This window comes from Botryllus schlosseri, chromosome 12 (genome assembly GCF_051294905.1).
Source record: "Botryllus schlosseri isolate E-star chromosome 12, Bs_hap1, whole genome shotgun sequence".
Lineage (NCBI taxonomy): Eukaryota > Metazoa > Chordata > Ascidiacea > Stolidobranchia > Styelidae > Botryllus > Botryllus schlosseri.
In genome coordinates, this window is record NC_137247.1 from 5,342,603 (window position 1) to 5,356,490 (window position 13,888).

General features: G+C 46.5%; 1 protein-coding gene and 1 long non-coding RNA gene across 2 annotated transcripts; both read right to left on the minus strand.

Annotated features, from left to right (window-relative positions):
• Positions 1–4,360: 4,360 nt before the first annotated feature.
• Positions 4,361–5,098, minus strand: LOC145452701 (uncharacterized). The gene has a single exon (XM_080330865.1). It carries the CDS (start codon positions 5,096–5,098, stop codon positions 4,361–4,363), a length of 738 nt encoding a protein of 245 aa, XP_080186991.1.
• Positions 5,099–10,130: 5,032 nt separating this feature from the next.
• LOC145452375 (uncharacterized) lies at positions 10,131–11,399 on the minus strand. Its single transcript, XR_013919327.1, has 3 exons — positions 10,998–11,399; positions 10,312–10,421; positions 10,131–10,183 (listed from the first exon to the last, which is right to left on the minus strand). It is a non-coding gene; the product is annotated as an uncharacterized LOC145452375 (long non-coding RNA).
• Positions 11,400–13,888: the final 2,489 nt, after the last annotated feature.

Below are 13,888 nucleotides of genomic sequence, written 5' to 3' on the forward strand. Positions count from 1 at the left end.
TTCTTAGCCAAACTTGAAAACTCGGCAGGAGTAACCGAAGGAACTTTTCAAAAATGGAAAGAGAGAACAGACAACTCTCCAACCATGACTGCCAATACCCTGGCAACTATGAGACGCTGTGTAAAGAAAAAATTGTCAGAACAAGAACTCGCAGAAATCGAGAGCGAAATTTGTAACAAAAACACAGAAAACTCTGAGGCACTAGAACTTCAGTTCGGCGAAGATGACCTGTATCCGCAACAACCACTTGACGACCTGAACATCCCAGAGGTAAGATCACAAAACACCATCGGGCACCCGAATGAACCAACATCACCTAACGTTGATGATATGGACACGGAATTAGAATTGGATATCAAAAATCGAATTATCGACCGAATAACTCCACATTGGATATAAATGACAGAGTGAATTTACCTGACCTATAAATTACCAAGAAACTGAAAACTGATATTGCAGTAGCGAACAAAATTTTGACAGAAACCATACTACCTGCAATAAATGACAAAAAAGGAGAAAGACCACAATGTCCCTTAACGACAATCAACAACCTCATTTACAGCACTGCGGCTGTTATCTCAGAAAGGCACTGCAAAATACCAAGACCTGTCAACAAAAAAAGTGGAAGCCATACGCCAGCTTGGCAACGCAGAATTGAAAACAAAATCGCAAAACTAAGGTGTGATGTTGCGATACTCTCAGAACTAAAAAAAGGAAATGTTTCCCGCAAAGTAAAAAATAAAGTAAAAAAAATAGAACTGGAGCACCAAACAAAACTGCAGTCAACAGAAAAAGTGACAATGTTGCAAGAGGAATTAAAAATGAGAATATGCGCCAAAGCACAACGATTGAAACGATATAAAAAACGAGAAACACAATATCGCCAAAACTTGTTATTTACTCGCAAACCTGGCCAATTTTTCCGAATGATGAAACAAAAGTCAAACCACAAAATTACCAGCAGCAAAATTCCAGCCACTGCAGAACTGGAATCATTTTGGAAGGAAATATGGGAAACCGAAAAATTGCACAACTCAAATGCAACTTGGATACAAGTCCTCCACACTGACCACCTACAAACACCAGAACAACAATGGTCAGAAATCACAAAACAAGAAATCAAGGAGGCCCTAAAAAGTTCACTGAACTGGAAAGCAGCTGGTCCTGACCAGATCAAAAACTTTTGGCTAAAAAAACTAACTGCAACACATAATTACCTAGCGGCGACCTACAATGAGCTTTTATCCTCAACCAACTCGCACGAGATCCCAGCCTGGTTCACACAATGGATCACCTATCTTATTCCAAAAAATGAAAACACCAGGGACCCCAAGAACTACAGGACGATAACATGCCTGACAACCATGTACAAAGCACTGACCAAAATCCTGGCAAAACGAAGCTACAAACACCTAGAAAGCCTTCTTCCGCCTGAGCAGAAAGGATGCAAGGAAGGTGCCCTTGGCTGTAAGGACCACCTGCTCCTTGACAAAACCATTCTTGAAAACTGCAAGAGGAGACACACTAACCTCAGCATGGCATGGATAGACTACAAAAAAGCTTTCGATTCAGTCCCTCACACATGGATACTGAAAACAATGCGTATGTACAAAATGAATCCGATCATCATCAGATTTATTGAAGATTCAATGAAAAATTGGCATACCAAACTGTTGATCAAACATGACCAAGGCGAAACAGAAACCTGTACAATTCAGATACGGAATGGTATCTTTCAAGGCGACTCATTCTCACCACTTCTATTCTGCCTCAGTTTAGCTCCACTCAGTGAGTTGCTGAGAAAACATGAAACAGGATACGTGATGAAAAAAGCAGCAAACTCTGAAGGTCAAAAGATTCATCACCTTTTGTTCATGGATGATCTGAAACTGTACGCGAAATCCGATGCAGACCTGAATAACCAAATGAAAATTGTTCATGAGTTTTCGGAAGATATAAAAATGAAATTTGGCTTGGATAAATGCTCAAAACTTACCATACGACGTGGAAGAGTCACCAGCACTGGCGACATGAACTTCAAACTGGGTGAAACCATAACAGAATTGAATGCCGAAGATCACTATAAATATCTAGGGATCTGTGAAAGCGACAACATTAAACATGCTGCAATGAAATCAAATCTAAAAAAGGAATACATTAGCAGGCTCAAGTCAATTCTCAAAACTGAACTCAATTCCAAAAACAAAATCAATGCCATAAACAGTCTTGCAGTGCCTGTCTTGAGATATAGCTTTGGTGTGGTGAACTGGCGCAAAGATGAAATTAAAAAATTGGATACAAAGACAAGAAAATTTATGACAATGCACCACATGCATCACCCAAAATCTGATACACAAAGACTGTACATCCCCAGAAAAAAAGGTGGTCGAGGACTACAAGAAATTGAACAAACTTTCAAAACAGAAATCATCGGCTTGTCACAGTACATCAACAACAGCGAAAACATTTACTGCATACTCATTGCACAGGAAGACAAACAGCGCAAAACAAAATCTCTGAGCTATCGTCACGACAAGTACGTCAGAGAAGTCAACATGGAAACAGCTAACCTGTACACTGCTGAAAACACTGTTGCCAAACCCACAACAATAGCAAAAGCAGCACGAGTTCAGTACAAAAATGCAATGCTCAAAATGAGAGAAACGATACGGGAATAGATGCCTCTTCATGGACAGCACAAGAAGTTAACTTCACAGCCCCATGTAGACGAGCTTTCATGGACCTGGCTATCCAGCTCTGGCCTGAAACCGGCAAGCGAAGGATTCATTTTCGCAGCACAAGACCAATCGCTTCCCACAAAATACTATCGCAAAAGAATTCTGAAGCAAAACACGGACGGCAAATGCAGAATGTGCCACAACCAAAATGAAACTGTAGCACATCTCATGTCCGGCTGTGGTGCACTTGCAGCTACCGAATACACATGGAGACACAATAGGATTGGTCACTACATTCATCTTGAATTATGCAAACATTTTAACATCACTACTTCGACAAAAAATTGGTACGATTACAGCCCAGCACCAGTGACAGAAAACGAACAAGTAAAAATTCTGTGGGATGTACCAGTTATAACTGACCGCGAAATCAGGAGCAACCGCCCGGATATAATCGTCAAACTAAAAAAGAAAAGAGAATGCTTATTCATTGAACTGGCTGTCCCAGCTGATCACAACCTACTGCAAAAAGAATCGGAAAAACACTCCAAATACGCAGACCTCAAAATGGAATGTGAGAAAATGTGGCGATGCAAAATAAACATTGTACCGATAGTCATTGGTGCTACAGGGATCGTGAGCAAAAAACTCATGAGGCATATCCAACAAATCCCGGGTAACGTTCGATTCGACATGATCCAGACGATCACATTATTGGGCACTGTGCACATTCTTCGGAAGGCCTTGAATGCACCACTGGACTAAAATTACACTTGTGAATCACAGCATAATTTCTGTAATTTCGATTCTTCATCTTCAATCATCTCTACCTCTGCTCTGTAACCCTTGCCAATTCTGTAATCTGACTTCTCCGTGTATTGCATAGGAATAACAATTTGAATGTATTACTGAAATTTTAAAAATTTACTCCATCTCGCCATTTTCCTTTGGGGGCAGGTTGCTCCCCGGATTATGTGTGTATCTACCAGTTTTACTGTGAATAAAGAAGATAATAATAATATAATAATTTATAGAGCGCTGAATATAACAAAATACCATTTTTTGTTTGTAATATTTTATTTCTGCAAGTTTCAACAAAATGAAAATGCAACATGAAATAAATATAATCGCGACTTCGGTCACCTTATACATATGCATTACATATATATAGAACAATACCCGCCATTTTCGGTGACGGGGAAATGAATTTTTTTAACGAGAAATATATGCGAAAAATCACAAAATGGAAATGCGATAATAATATAAGGGTCAGAGAAGACATGGCCAGTTCGCCCGGGGACGGGGGGCACCAACAAACAAAGGCCTCCACCAAAAACGCACAATATATGTGGTGGAGGCCGACAAACAACACAAAAATACAGGAGCGAACTGGCGAGGTCCGACTGCAGGCATTATCATAATAGTTGAGGTGGTGAGAATCCAAAAAATAAAATTATTCGTCATGAGGTGGGGGAACTCCTCCCCTTAGCATTTAGAACCGCACGAAGACTACAATCAAAAATAAAACCACACAGGGGTCCATTTATGTTAATTTGGGGAGGAGTTCCGTGAAGCAATCCAGTGTCCAGTTGCCTGCAGTCGAACCCCGTGATGGCTAGCGGACTAAGCTAATAACCAGTAACAAAAAACACTCAACAAATAAAAAGCACGTGAAGGGGGGGTCAAGTCCTCTCGTGGTCCCGTACACTACACCAAGCCTTCCAGACACGATGAGAGCCGCGCTGAGAAGCGACCACGGCTCGCTCGGAGACCAGTCTGGACTCGAAGACCGAAACACCCATCGCACGTAAGGTGGTCAGGTTCCCGGGGTGGTAACTCCCCAGGGACCCGACCGCGAACGTATGCATCTCCACCACCTTGGCCGTGGCAACGCGGAGAGACTCACAGAGGTCCTTGTACTTCGAGTGTTTCAGTGCAACGGCAGCGTCCATACTGGCTACTCCATTCTCGAAGGGGCACACCACATCGATGACCAAGACCCGGCGACGATCCGCTAAGATGAGGTCGGGTCTCAGCCGCCTGTTGGCCAATGTGGCGTGCTCCTCGCAAACGCGGTCCACATCGAATCTGGAAAAAGAAGAGGAGCTTGGTATACAGTCCAGGAGCACCCCAAGTACCGAATTGTGCTTGTTCGTGATGTTATCCATCACTGGCAGGCAGTGGTTCAGGACGTGGGGCAGGGTCTCAGTATGCTGTCCGCACTTGCAGCAGACCACACTTGGCTCCACACGTTTTCTAAACCGACCCCGGATCGACCGGAGCGGCAGAAGATTCAGTCGAGCTTTAAGCATCCAGCTACGCTCGACTGCCGTCAGGACGTTGGAAGACCGGAGGAAGCGATTGGAGCTCCCGTACCGGCTGTGGCACTCCACAGTTTTGCCCTGGTCGGGAAGCTCCATCCACCGTGTCTTCCAACGTTGGTTCACCTTCAGGTGAAGGAATTTGGTTAAACGACCCAAATCCTAACAGCAGTCGGCGCCTAGAGCCAACTGGTAGAGCCCGTCTTCGGTCACGAGCCAGCGAGCACCGAGACGCCTAGCAACGGGTCGGACCTCGGTCCAAAGCCCGTAGGCGTCTCCGTACGCCCTGGAGTCGTGCCCTGTTAGACTCACGCAGTTTAGAAACTCGACTGTCAGGGTCTCCGACGCCTCTGGGACTCGGCAAGTCCTCCGGACGACCAGCGCCAACCTTCCACGCGCAACCGCCCGCACAGAGGGGTCAGTGGAATTGACCATCTTGACGGCCTGGGAAAGCCTCAACACGTCTGCTTCGCAGCAGAGGTTGGGAATCCCCAGACCGCCAGTCGTCAGCCCAGCATGGAAGAAGGGCTGACACGCTCTGTTAGGGAGGCGGAATTCCGCCTTCACCAACGTGCGGATACGCGCATCCAGGCGACGCAGATCGCTGCGGAAAAACTTGCGGATTCTCAACTGAAAAAGGATTCTTGGAATGACGAACCTCTTCAGTGCGAGCAGCTTCTAAAATGAGGTGAGATGTGACAGGAAAAGTCTGTCACAATAGGCCTCGAAAGTTTTAAGGGCCTTCCCACCTTTCTCGGTTGCCTGGTAACCCATGTTCTTGCCCAGGTATCGCCAGAAAGAGTCACGATCGAGGACCCGGACCTCGCCACCATCAAGGCAGAACGGGGCCGAGTCCACGATCGATCGGCTTCCCTTGAATCCCAAGGCAAGAACACGACACTTGGCGGGCTTGAACTTCATACCAGACCACCGAGAAAATTCATCGCACAGATCTAATTGCGCTTGAAGCTGGACGCGAGACGAAGCACACAGACAGGTGTCATCTGCGTAACCCTGAACTCTGACAGTGACGCCATCCGCCGCAGAAAACCGATAACCGCTGCTTTGAAGCCCAGCAACGCCACGCAGGAGAACCTCCATGACCAGGTTGAAGGTGATGGCCGATAAAGGGCATCCTTGACGGACACCCTTCCCCGCTGGAATGGGGTCAGTCGGACCAGAGCTGGTCGCGACTGAAAACACGTTGGACGCGTAAATATCGGTCATCACCTCCACCAGATACTCCGGGGCGTTGAAGTGCCTCAGGACCTCGATCACGGATCCATGCCGAACGGTACCAAATGCATTGCGGATGTCAAGCCAGGCAAGATAAATATCCTGCCTTGACGACTTGGCATCCGCAAGCAAGGACTCAAGCATGAACACGTGCTCGAAGACCCCCTCTCGCGGAACAAACCCCTTTTGTTCCATGGAGACAATATCTCCATCGGATGCCCAGCTCTGAAGACGACGAGCGATTACGGACGCGTAGATCTTGTACAGCGTCCTGGATAGCGCGATGGGTCTCCAGTTGCCGACGTCTTGCATGTCGCCGTCGCGGTCCTTTGGAATCAGGATTACCCGCGACGAGCGCCACACAAGTGGAATACGTCGGCAACGCCTACAGACTTCGAAAAGCTCAGAGAGGATTTCTCCCTTGGGGTCTAAGCGTTTCCAAAATCCATAGGCGAGACCATCGGAGCCCGGCGAACTACTGGTGTTTAGGGTCGCCAGCACTCCTGCTACCTCTGATGGAGTAACCGACTCGTCGTCAACAGCAGAAGCCAGGTTGCCCTGGTAACTGTGCTGAGACATCCAGCGAGGAAAAGCAGCAATATTATCAGTGACGTCAGCGGCGGCGTCAGCACGAAATTTCCGCTCGATTACGTCGGCAGGAATGTCGCACCGTTTACCGCCAGAATCATCCTCGATGATCTGTCTGACCGTTTCCTTCTGATTGCGCCAGAAAGCGGACCGAAGATGTTGGGCTGCCCCAGGTCGACACTCGCGCTGGCCATTTAATTGATTGACCTTCGCACGGCGTTGTGCTTCGCGCGAGTATCTGTTCCTAGGGCGTTTACGGCCGGGAGGGCCGCTGCAATCAGAGGCACGGTCAGTCCAGAGCTCCAGCTCGCGTTCAAGGTGCGCGAAAGCCTCGGTGTTGTGAGGGCATTCAGACACCAAGTCCGCAAGCTCCGAGCGCAACTCGCGCAGATCGACTTGTGCACGAGGTGCGCTCGGTTCGGGAGAAGGCACGTCGACATCTATTTCGTCGCGTGCATTTACCGAAGGAGGCAGTCTCGTCGGGCTTTCACAGCCATCGACAGCTCCGGTAACTTCGGAGCGTTCGACCGCTGGTCCAGCCGTCACAGAACGTGTCTCGTCCGCAAGTGGGCGCGAGGGAGACACGCTCTGGCCGACGGGAGGCGAGTCTACGGTGTTCGGACTCGATCCCGCCGACGATATCTGTTTCAGATCATCGCGTGTGGTGGGGAAGGGACTTCCCCGGTCCAACCTGGCAAGGAGCTCTTGAGTAGAGCTCGGGCTGCCAGGCAAAGGTGCTTTAAACAATTCCGAAAGCGATGGAATGGGGCTTGGTGAAGAGACAGGGGCCAAACGGCTCTTCACTAACGTTTGGGGTGGGGAGGGAGTAAAATCCCTTGGGGGGGAAACCACAATTTTTGGGGGTGTGGTACGTCGGCCTAGGGACTGTCTGCTATCCCCGGCAGTCCGAAGCCAGGCACGGGCGGCAGGTAAGGCCCCAGTGACCGGCCCACGGACCGGGAATCGGCTGATAAGGATAGGGGAAGGGGTTCGGGGCGCAGAGGAATTTGGTGACGTCACGACTGTTGGCGACTCGCGCGGCCCAGAGGATGTAGCAGAAGACACGGAGCTGTTACTACTAGAAGAGGGATAGAATCTCATGGACTTTATTTTAGTTTTGGAATTTTTAGAAGAATTGACAGAGCGTCGAGATTTGTTCGAAATCCGTGACCAAGGCCTAGATGACACGGTTACCAAGGAGGTGGTATCCGACGAGAGTGAAAGATTGGCCACGGATAAGGCAGGGTCCGGTATAGTACCGGGAAAAGAAGTAGGAGAGTTTTCCGCTGCGTCAACGGCAAAGGGGACTACAGAACGCGAAGAAATAGGGGAGATCGAGTCGACTCGCGAAACAGTCGTAGACGTGGTTGGGGATAAGTTACCGGATGCAGGCACAGCTTCCCGTAGGCGGCAGGTGGACCAATGGTTCTTGGCAGAGATCATGTCTGGCTGCGCAAGAATTGTCCATTGGTCACATCTGCCGCACACGACATCAAAATTTACAGAGTTTTTTGTGATGTCGTGCTTACTCAAAATGTGTTTCTGGAGTGAAACCAACAATTTGTACGGGAAGCCCTGCTTATTGCACCCGGTAACTGGGCAAGGATACCTAGTTGCATCCTTGCCGTTATATTTAATGGGGACCGTCAATAAAATTTCAGAGGGGATTCCAGATTACTTAAAAGCCGAGTCCAAGGGGAGAGCAGACTCGGGGTGACTGGATTTAAAATGGTCCTTCGCTTTCGGAACCGCGTTAAAACACTTTCCACAAGTGGGACAGGCAAACCAACTATGATGTCGCGTGCCCTTGCACCGCCTATAGTGACAGCTTATTTTATGGTCAGAATCAGAAAAGAAATTACCGCATTTCATACACTTATACATAAGACTGTCACAGGGGTGCAAAAAAGCCAAGTGTTCCGCTAAGCGAACAGCTGCAGAAAACGACGCACCGCAATTTAGTTTCGGACACGCGACATCAACGCTCGTTTCTGGACCGTGGTACGGAACAACGAGAGGGCTTGAGTTTCCACTAGCCATCGAAGAAAATTGCGGAATCTAGGCCTAAAGATGACCGAGTCGCGACCTATTACAACGAATATAAATATAACTAGGATCAAATCACGCACACAATTAAACGTAACGAAATGAGAATTGGGACAATAACTGGAAGCAAAGACTAAGCGGCCTGCACCAGCGTTCGCTATTAGAGGGGATAGGAAAGGCGACAAATTAAACGGATGGTAACAGACAATTAAAGGGACAATACAAAGGTTAACCAAGGGTTCGAAAAGGAATAGCGAACGCGTCAGGATACAGGCCAGACGTAATTGTGTACCCACGCCGGACTTAATTACCCCCGCGTCAGCAGCGCTACTGCTACGCCCTACACGTATGTTAACGCGAACGGTAAAAACGAAATTTATCTTACGAATGCGCGTTAACACCCGGGTTTTCCTCGCCTTTGCAGATCGACGGCTCTCTGTTGATACTGATGTTAAGTCCAAACGATTCGCCGTCGATCTTCGGCCGTCCTTTTGAAGCGGTATTGATGTTATTCCGCTTCTGATCTTCTTCTTTAGGACGGCGTGGCAGTTCTTCTCGCTGCTTTGTGCTTGATTTGCAGCGAGGTGGCGAGGAATCCCGACGTGTAGGGCCTCGACCAGAGTTGCACACGGCAGCCTTTCTGCTATAGTCGAACAGTTAAGGCAAGCGATCCAAGATCACTCCGGTGGTTGAACGACGTGTTCAAATCACACCGTACCGTGGCAAAAGCAACGGAATTGATAGACTTCTTCGTTGCTTATTCCTTGTTGCAGCGTAGACGGCTACGCCTTAGTTGAGCAACAAGGAATCTCTGGCCGGCGTTGGAATTGTAGCTCCGGAATAACTAACCTTTCCGGCGAGTCCAACGTTTGTAGCAGAAGATGGTGGTGAATAGCACGCGGCAGAGGCGCGGCAAGCGGCTGCTGAGACGGAGGCGGTCGAGAAATCTTCTTCTGGAGTTGAGTAGTCCGGCGTGGGCAGCGTCTTCGGTGAACGAACGGAGGAGTCGGCGAAACTTGATCTTAGCCATAAAGGCCGGAGGACGCCCTTTTGTCCTCTTCTTTGAGAATTTCGGTCAAATTGACGGCCAAATACGACTGAGAAGCCCTAGATCAGCGCATCTGCGGGTATTTCGGGAGCTGAGCCGGAAAGTTGACCTCATTTTTAGTCAACCACCTGATAATGTGAAAGAAAAACTGTATTCTGGTTAACGAGCGCAAAAGTTGATCTTTTTTTTAGTCAAGTGGGAAATGGTAGTGGGAAATATTTACCATTTTTTCAGGATTTTCCTCCGGTTTTGCAAGTCTGAATATTCTGAAAAAGTGTCCTCTTTTCAGAATTCCAAAATATGGTAACCCTAGTATATTAACAGAGGTGGAAGATATTGCTCTATACATAGAAAAAGATGCAGGAGATTGATTCCCTATTGCTCATATACTTACAGTGAGTACGTCAGCGACATGTTCCCGGTATCTTCTTTTCATAATTTGTCGGTTCGGATTGACCATTCTTTGGAACATCCTTTGCTCCGGACACGCGAATATCAGGCGACCTAAACGCATATTTTCCAGCTATATTGTCGACGGTCCAGGGGTGGTCAGTTTCGTGCACGAGCCGCCGCATTTCAAAAATCTTTATTTTAAAATAGCCACCCACAACAGAAAAATTCAAAAATTGGAATTTATTACGTCACAGTTATCGCATAAAGTTTATTATTGTGTGGTGGGTGATGCGGTGCGTGAATTCGTGGTCGACTTTCGATTCACCCTACGTCGCAATATTGCAAGGGTTGTATAAGTAGCCTATTATATAATTCTCTTAAACGGGCAAGTAATACGTGAAATCCAACAGTCAAAATTGAGTTGCTGGTAATAACAGGAGTCTGCGGTCCTTACAGAAACTTCGATAGAACAATGCATACCGGTTAAAATATCACAAAGACAGCAGCAAATATCCCATTACATAAATGTTTCAATTCTCTGTCCATGGAATCCGAAGAAAGAGTTTCATCATGTTTAATCTCCATACGCCTAATAGCCCGCTGTCGTTGTCGAATATAAAAATATTGGTTACAGAAAACAAACAGAGCACGTTGTGCAGAACACTGTTGATATACAAACCAACTCACCGAGTGTGCGAAAGTGGTCCATAACCTTTCTACCAGTGGGGGTAAAATTATGAGTGAGTGCGTCGGTCCAAGTAGAGTGCATTCTTGCAAAATAATTTTCATAACTCTTCAGCCATTCCTCCTCGTCTCTTGTTGTGAGAATAACCTAGGGGGACATTACAAAACAATGCGGTAAATCAGAATCTCCGCCAGCGGTAACGAGCTCTCTCTAATGCGATTGCCGCATAATGTAAAAATTGGTATTTCAAAACATTTCGCGGCCAGCTCACGCAGGAGCACTTTGAACTCACGTAAACTCTCGTAATTCCAGACGCAACACAACGTTTCGCAATCAACGCGCTAATTTGTGATTTCGCGAAGTCGATAATCTCAGTAAAAGATGACATCCACTGAGGGTTTATAATGCTGTGTGATCAGCAACGATTTGTAATTTAGCTGCGATAATCTTTCGCATACAGGGAAATGGGAATACCCGCATGCCTCATACCCTTCTTTGCTACGAGGAGAACAAAATTACAGGCGAGTACGATACATTATAGTTTGTCTGCTTTAGGTCGCTGCGTCAAGTATCACGCGTGCATTGACTTTTAACTTCGTATGAGGATACAGTTGGAGCAATACATGCAGGCGCGTAGCCAGCCGAAAAATAAGGGGGGGGTTTGAAATAAAAGGGGGGGGTTTCGATTTTTTTCCGAATTTAGTAACGTAGCATTGACTCATTAGGGTTAAGTACATGCGATGCGTAAATAACGATTATACAACATCCCCGTGTTGGCGATTATAGGCGTACGATAAGCTTTTCGACGAGTCCGGAAGTGCTGTTAATTAGCGACTCCCTGATCTGTCGTGAACAATGAAATACGCACGCGTCGAACATTTGAATACGCGCGCTTATCAACGCGCTGAACAATTAAATTCACGCGCTTGTCAAAGCGTCCAACAATTAAATACGCCCGCTCATCAATGCGTCTTGCGTCTTACGTAGCCTCGGTGACGATTTAGGCAAGTAAAAATGTACGAGTTTTTATGGAATATGTGCTATAATGACGCCGATTTCAGGTGGTTCAAACCTTTACCTCTTATAACTCAAGCCTACTGGACTATAGCTGAAGACTAGTGGAAATCAATTACGCATGTACGCACGCGTCGAACATGATTGCGGACATTCGATGTCATTCAGTTACGAGATGTAACTCTTTAATCACAATCGCTAATCAGCATATACTTAATAGCATTTTATCCAAGCCATCGAGAAATAGGAGCCGAAGCATGGTAGGCCCAAGACGCGGTAGTTAGGCTAGCGATATCTTTAGTACGAGGCCTATTCCAGATGCGATTGTGTAGGCCTACGAAGATATCGTGCACACCAAGCCAATGCAGATGTGATTGTGAAGGCCAGTGACGATATCGTGCGCCGCGGGCCTATTGCAGATGTGATTATTCAAGCCAGCGGAATTAGGCTTGTTGGAGACGCGGTAAATCAGGCTAGTAATGATTGCCGAACGCGCGACAATGAATGACCTGATTTCGCCAATCATCTCAGCGGGAGATCGTGTCGCGTTACACTGTGCAGTGCAATGCGCACAGACGAATCTCGCTAATTAGCAACACGTCTTTCGTTAATTGGCCGCGCCTTTCGTTAATTCGCCGCGCACAATACTGATAATATGACTTATTGAATTGCAAACGAGTATTAGCGTCAGAGCGGTCATTTAAAAAGAGCAAGGTTTCGCGTTAAAGGAGGGGGTTTCGCGTTTCTAAAGGAGGGGGTTTCGACCCCCGAAACCCCCCCCCTGGCTACGTGCCTGAATACATGTATAACATTCTGGAAACATGGCCCTGATTGTAATTCGCAACGACTTTATAGGCCTATCGAATCGGACTGAATTCTACCGTTCGGCAGCGAATTACTTATTGACAAGGCGACCACACGATATGCTAGCCAAAGTTAAAAAGTGGATATTAAATAAGTCTATTTGGCAATAGATTACTAACCTAGCGAGGTTAGTAATCTATAATTTAAGATTATAATAGCATGCTTCCGACATAGAACTCAAGTCCCCGTTATATTCATACAGGCTTTAAACGGCGAGGTAGCCTACTCAGTCCCCGCACTTAATGGTCCGTATATGAGAATTCAATTCATAAGCGTTATAATAATAATAATAATATAATAATTGGAGTATTTGGTTGTATTAAGCATTAATTAATAATTAATTAATTACTTTAACTTAACCTAACTTCTGAACTGACGCATCACTGCTGTGAATGCCTGCGAAACGATCTGGATATATCGCACCTGGACGTACCCGCCGTGGGACCAAGCGGATGACCCCAGAGGACTCGTCAACTCCGACCACACAGGAACACCAAAGAGAAGATATTTCTCAACATGGCGCCTGTGCAACACCGAACTGTGGCTCACAAAACAGCTCTGCTGCAAAAGAAAAAAAGAAGAGACACAGATGGAGTAAAGAAGAGTATAAAGAAATAATGAGATGTTACTTCTTAGCCAAATTTGAAAACTCGGCAGGAGTAACCGAAGGAACTTTTCAAAAATGGAAAGAGAGAACGAACAACTCTCCAACCATGACTGCCAATACCCTGGCAACAATGAGACGTTGTGTAATAAAAAATAAAAAATTATCTGAACAAGAACTCGCAGAAATCGAGGGAGAAATGTGTAACAAAAACATAGAAAACTCTGAGGCAATGGAACTGCAATTCGGACAAGAGGACAACACAACAATCACTTGATGACCCGAACATCGCAGAAGTAGAATTACAAAATACCACCGGGCACCCGAATGAATCAACAACACCTAACGATGGCGACATAGACACGGAATTAGAATTGGAGATCAAAAATCAAATCATCGACCGCATGAAAT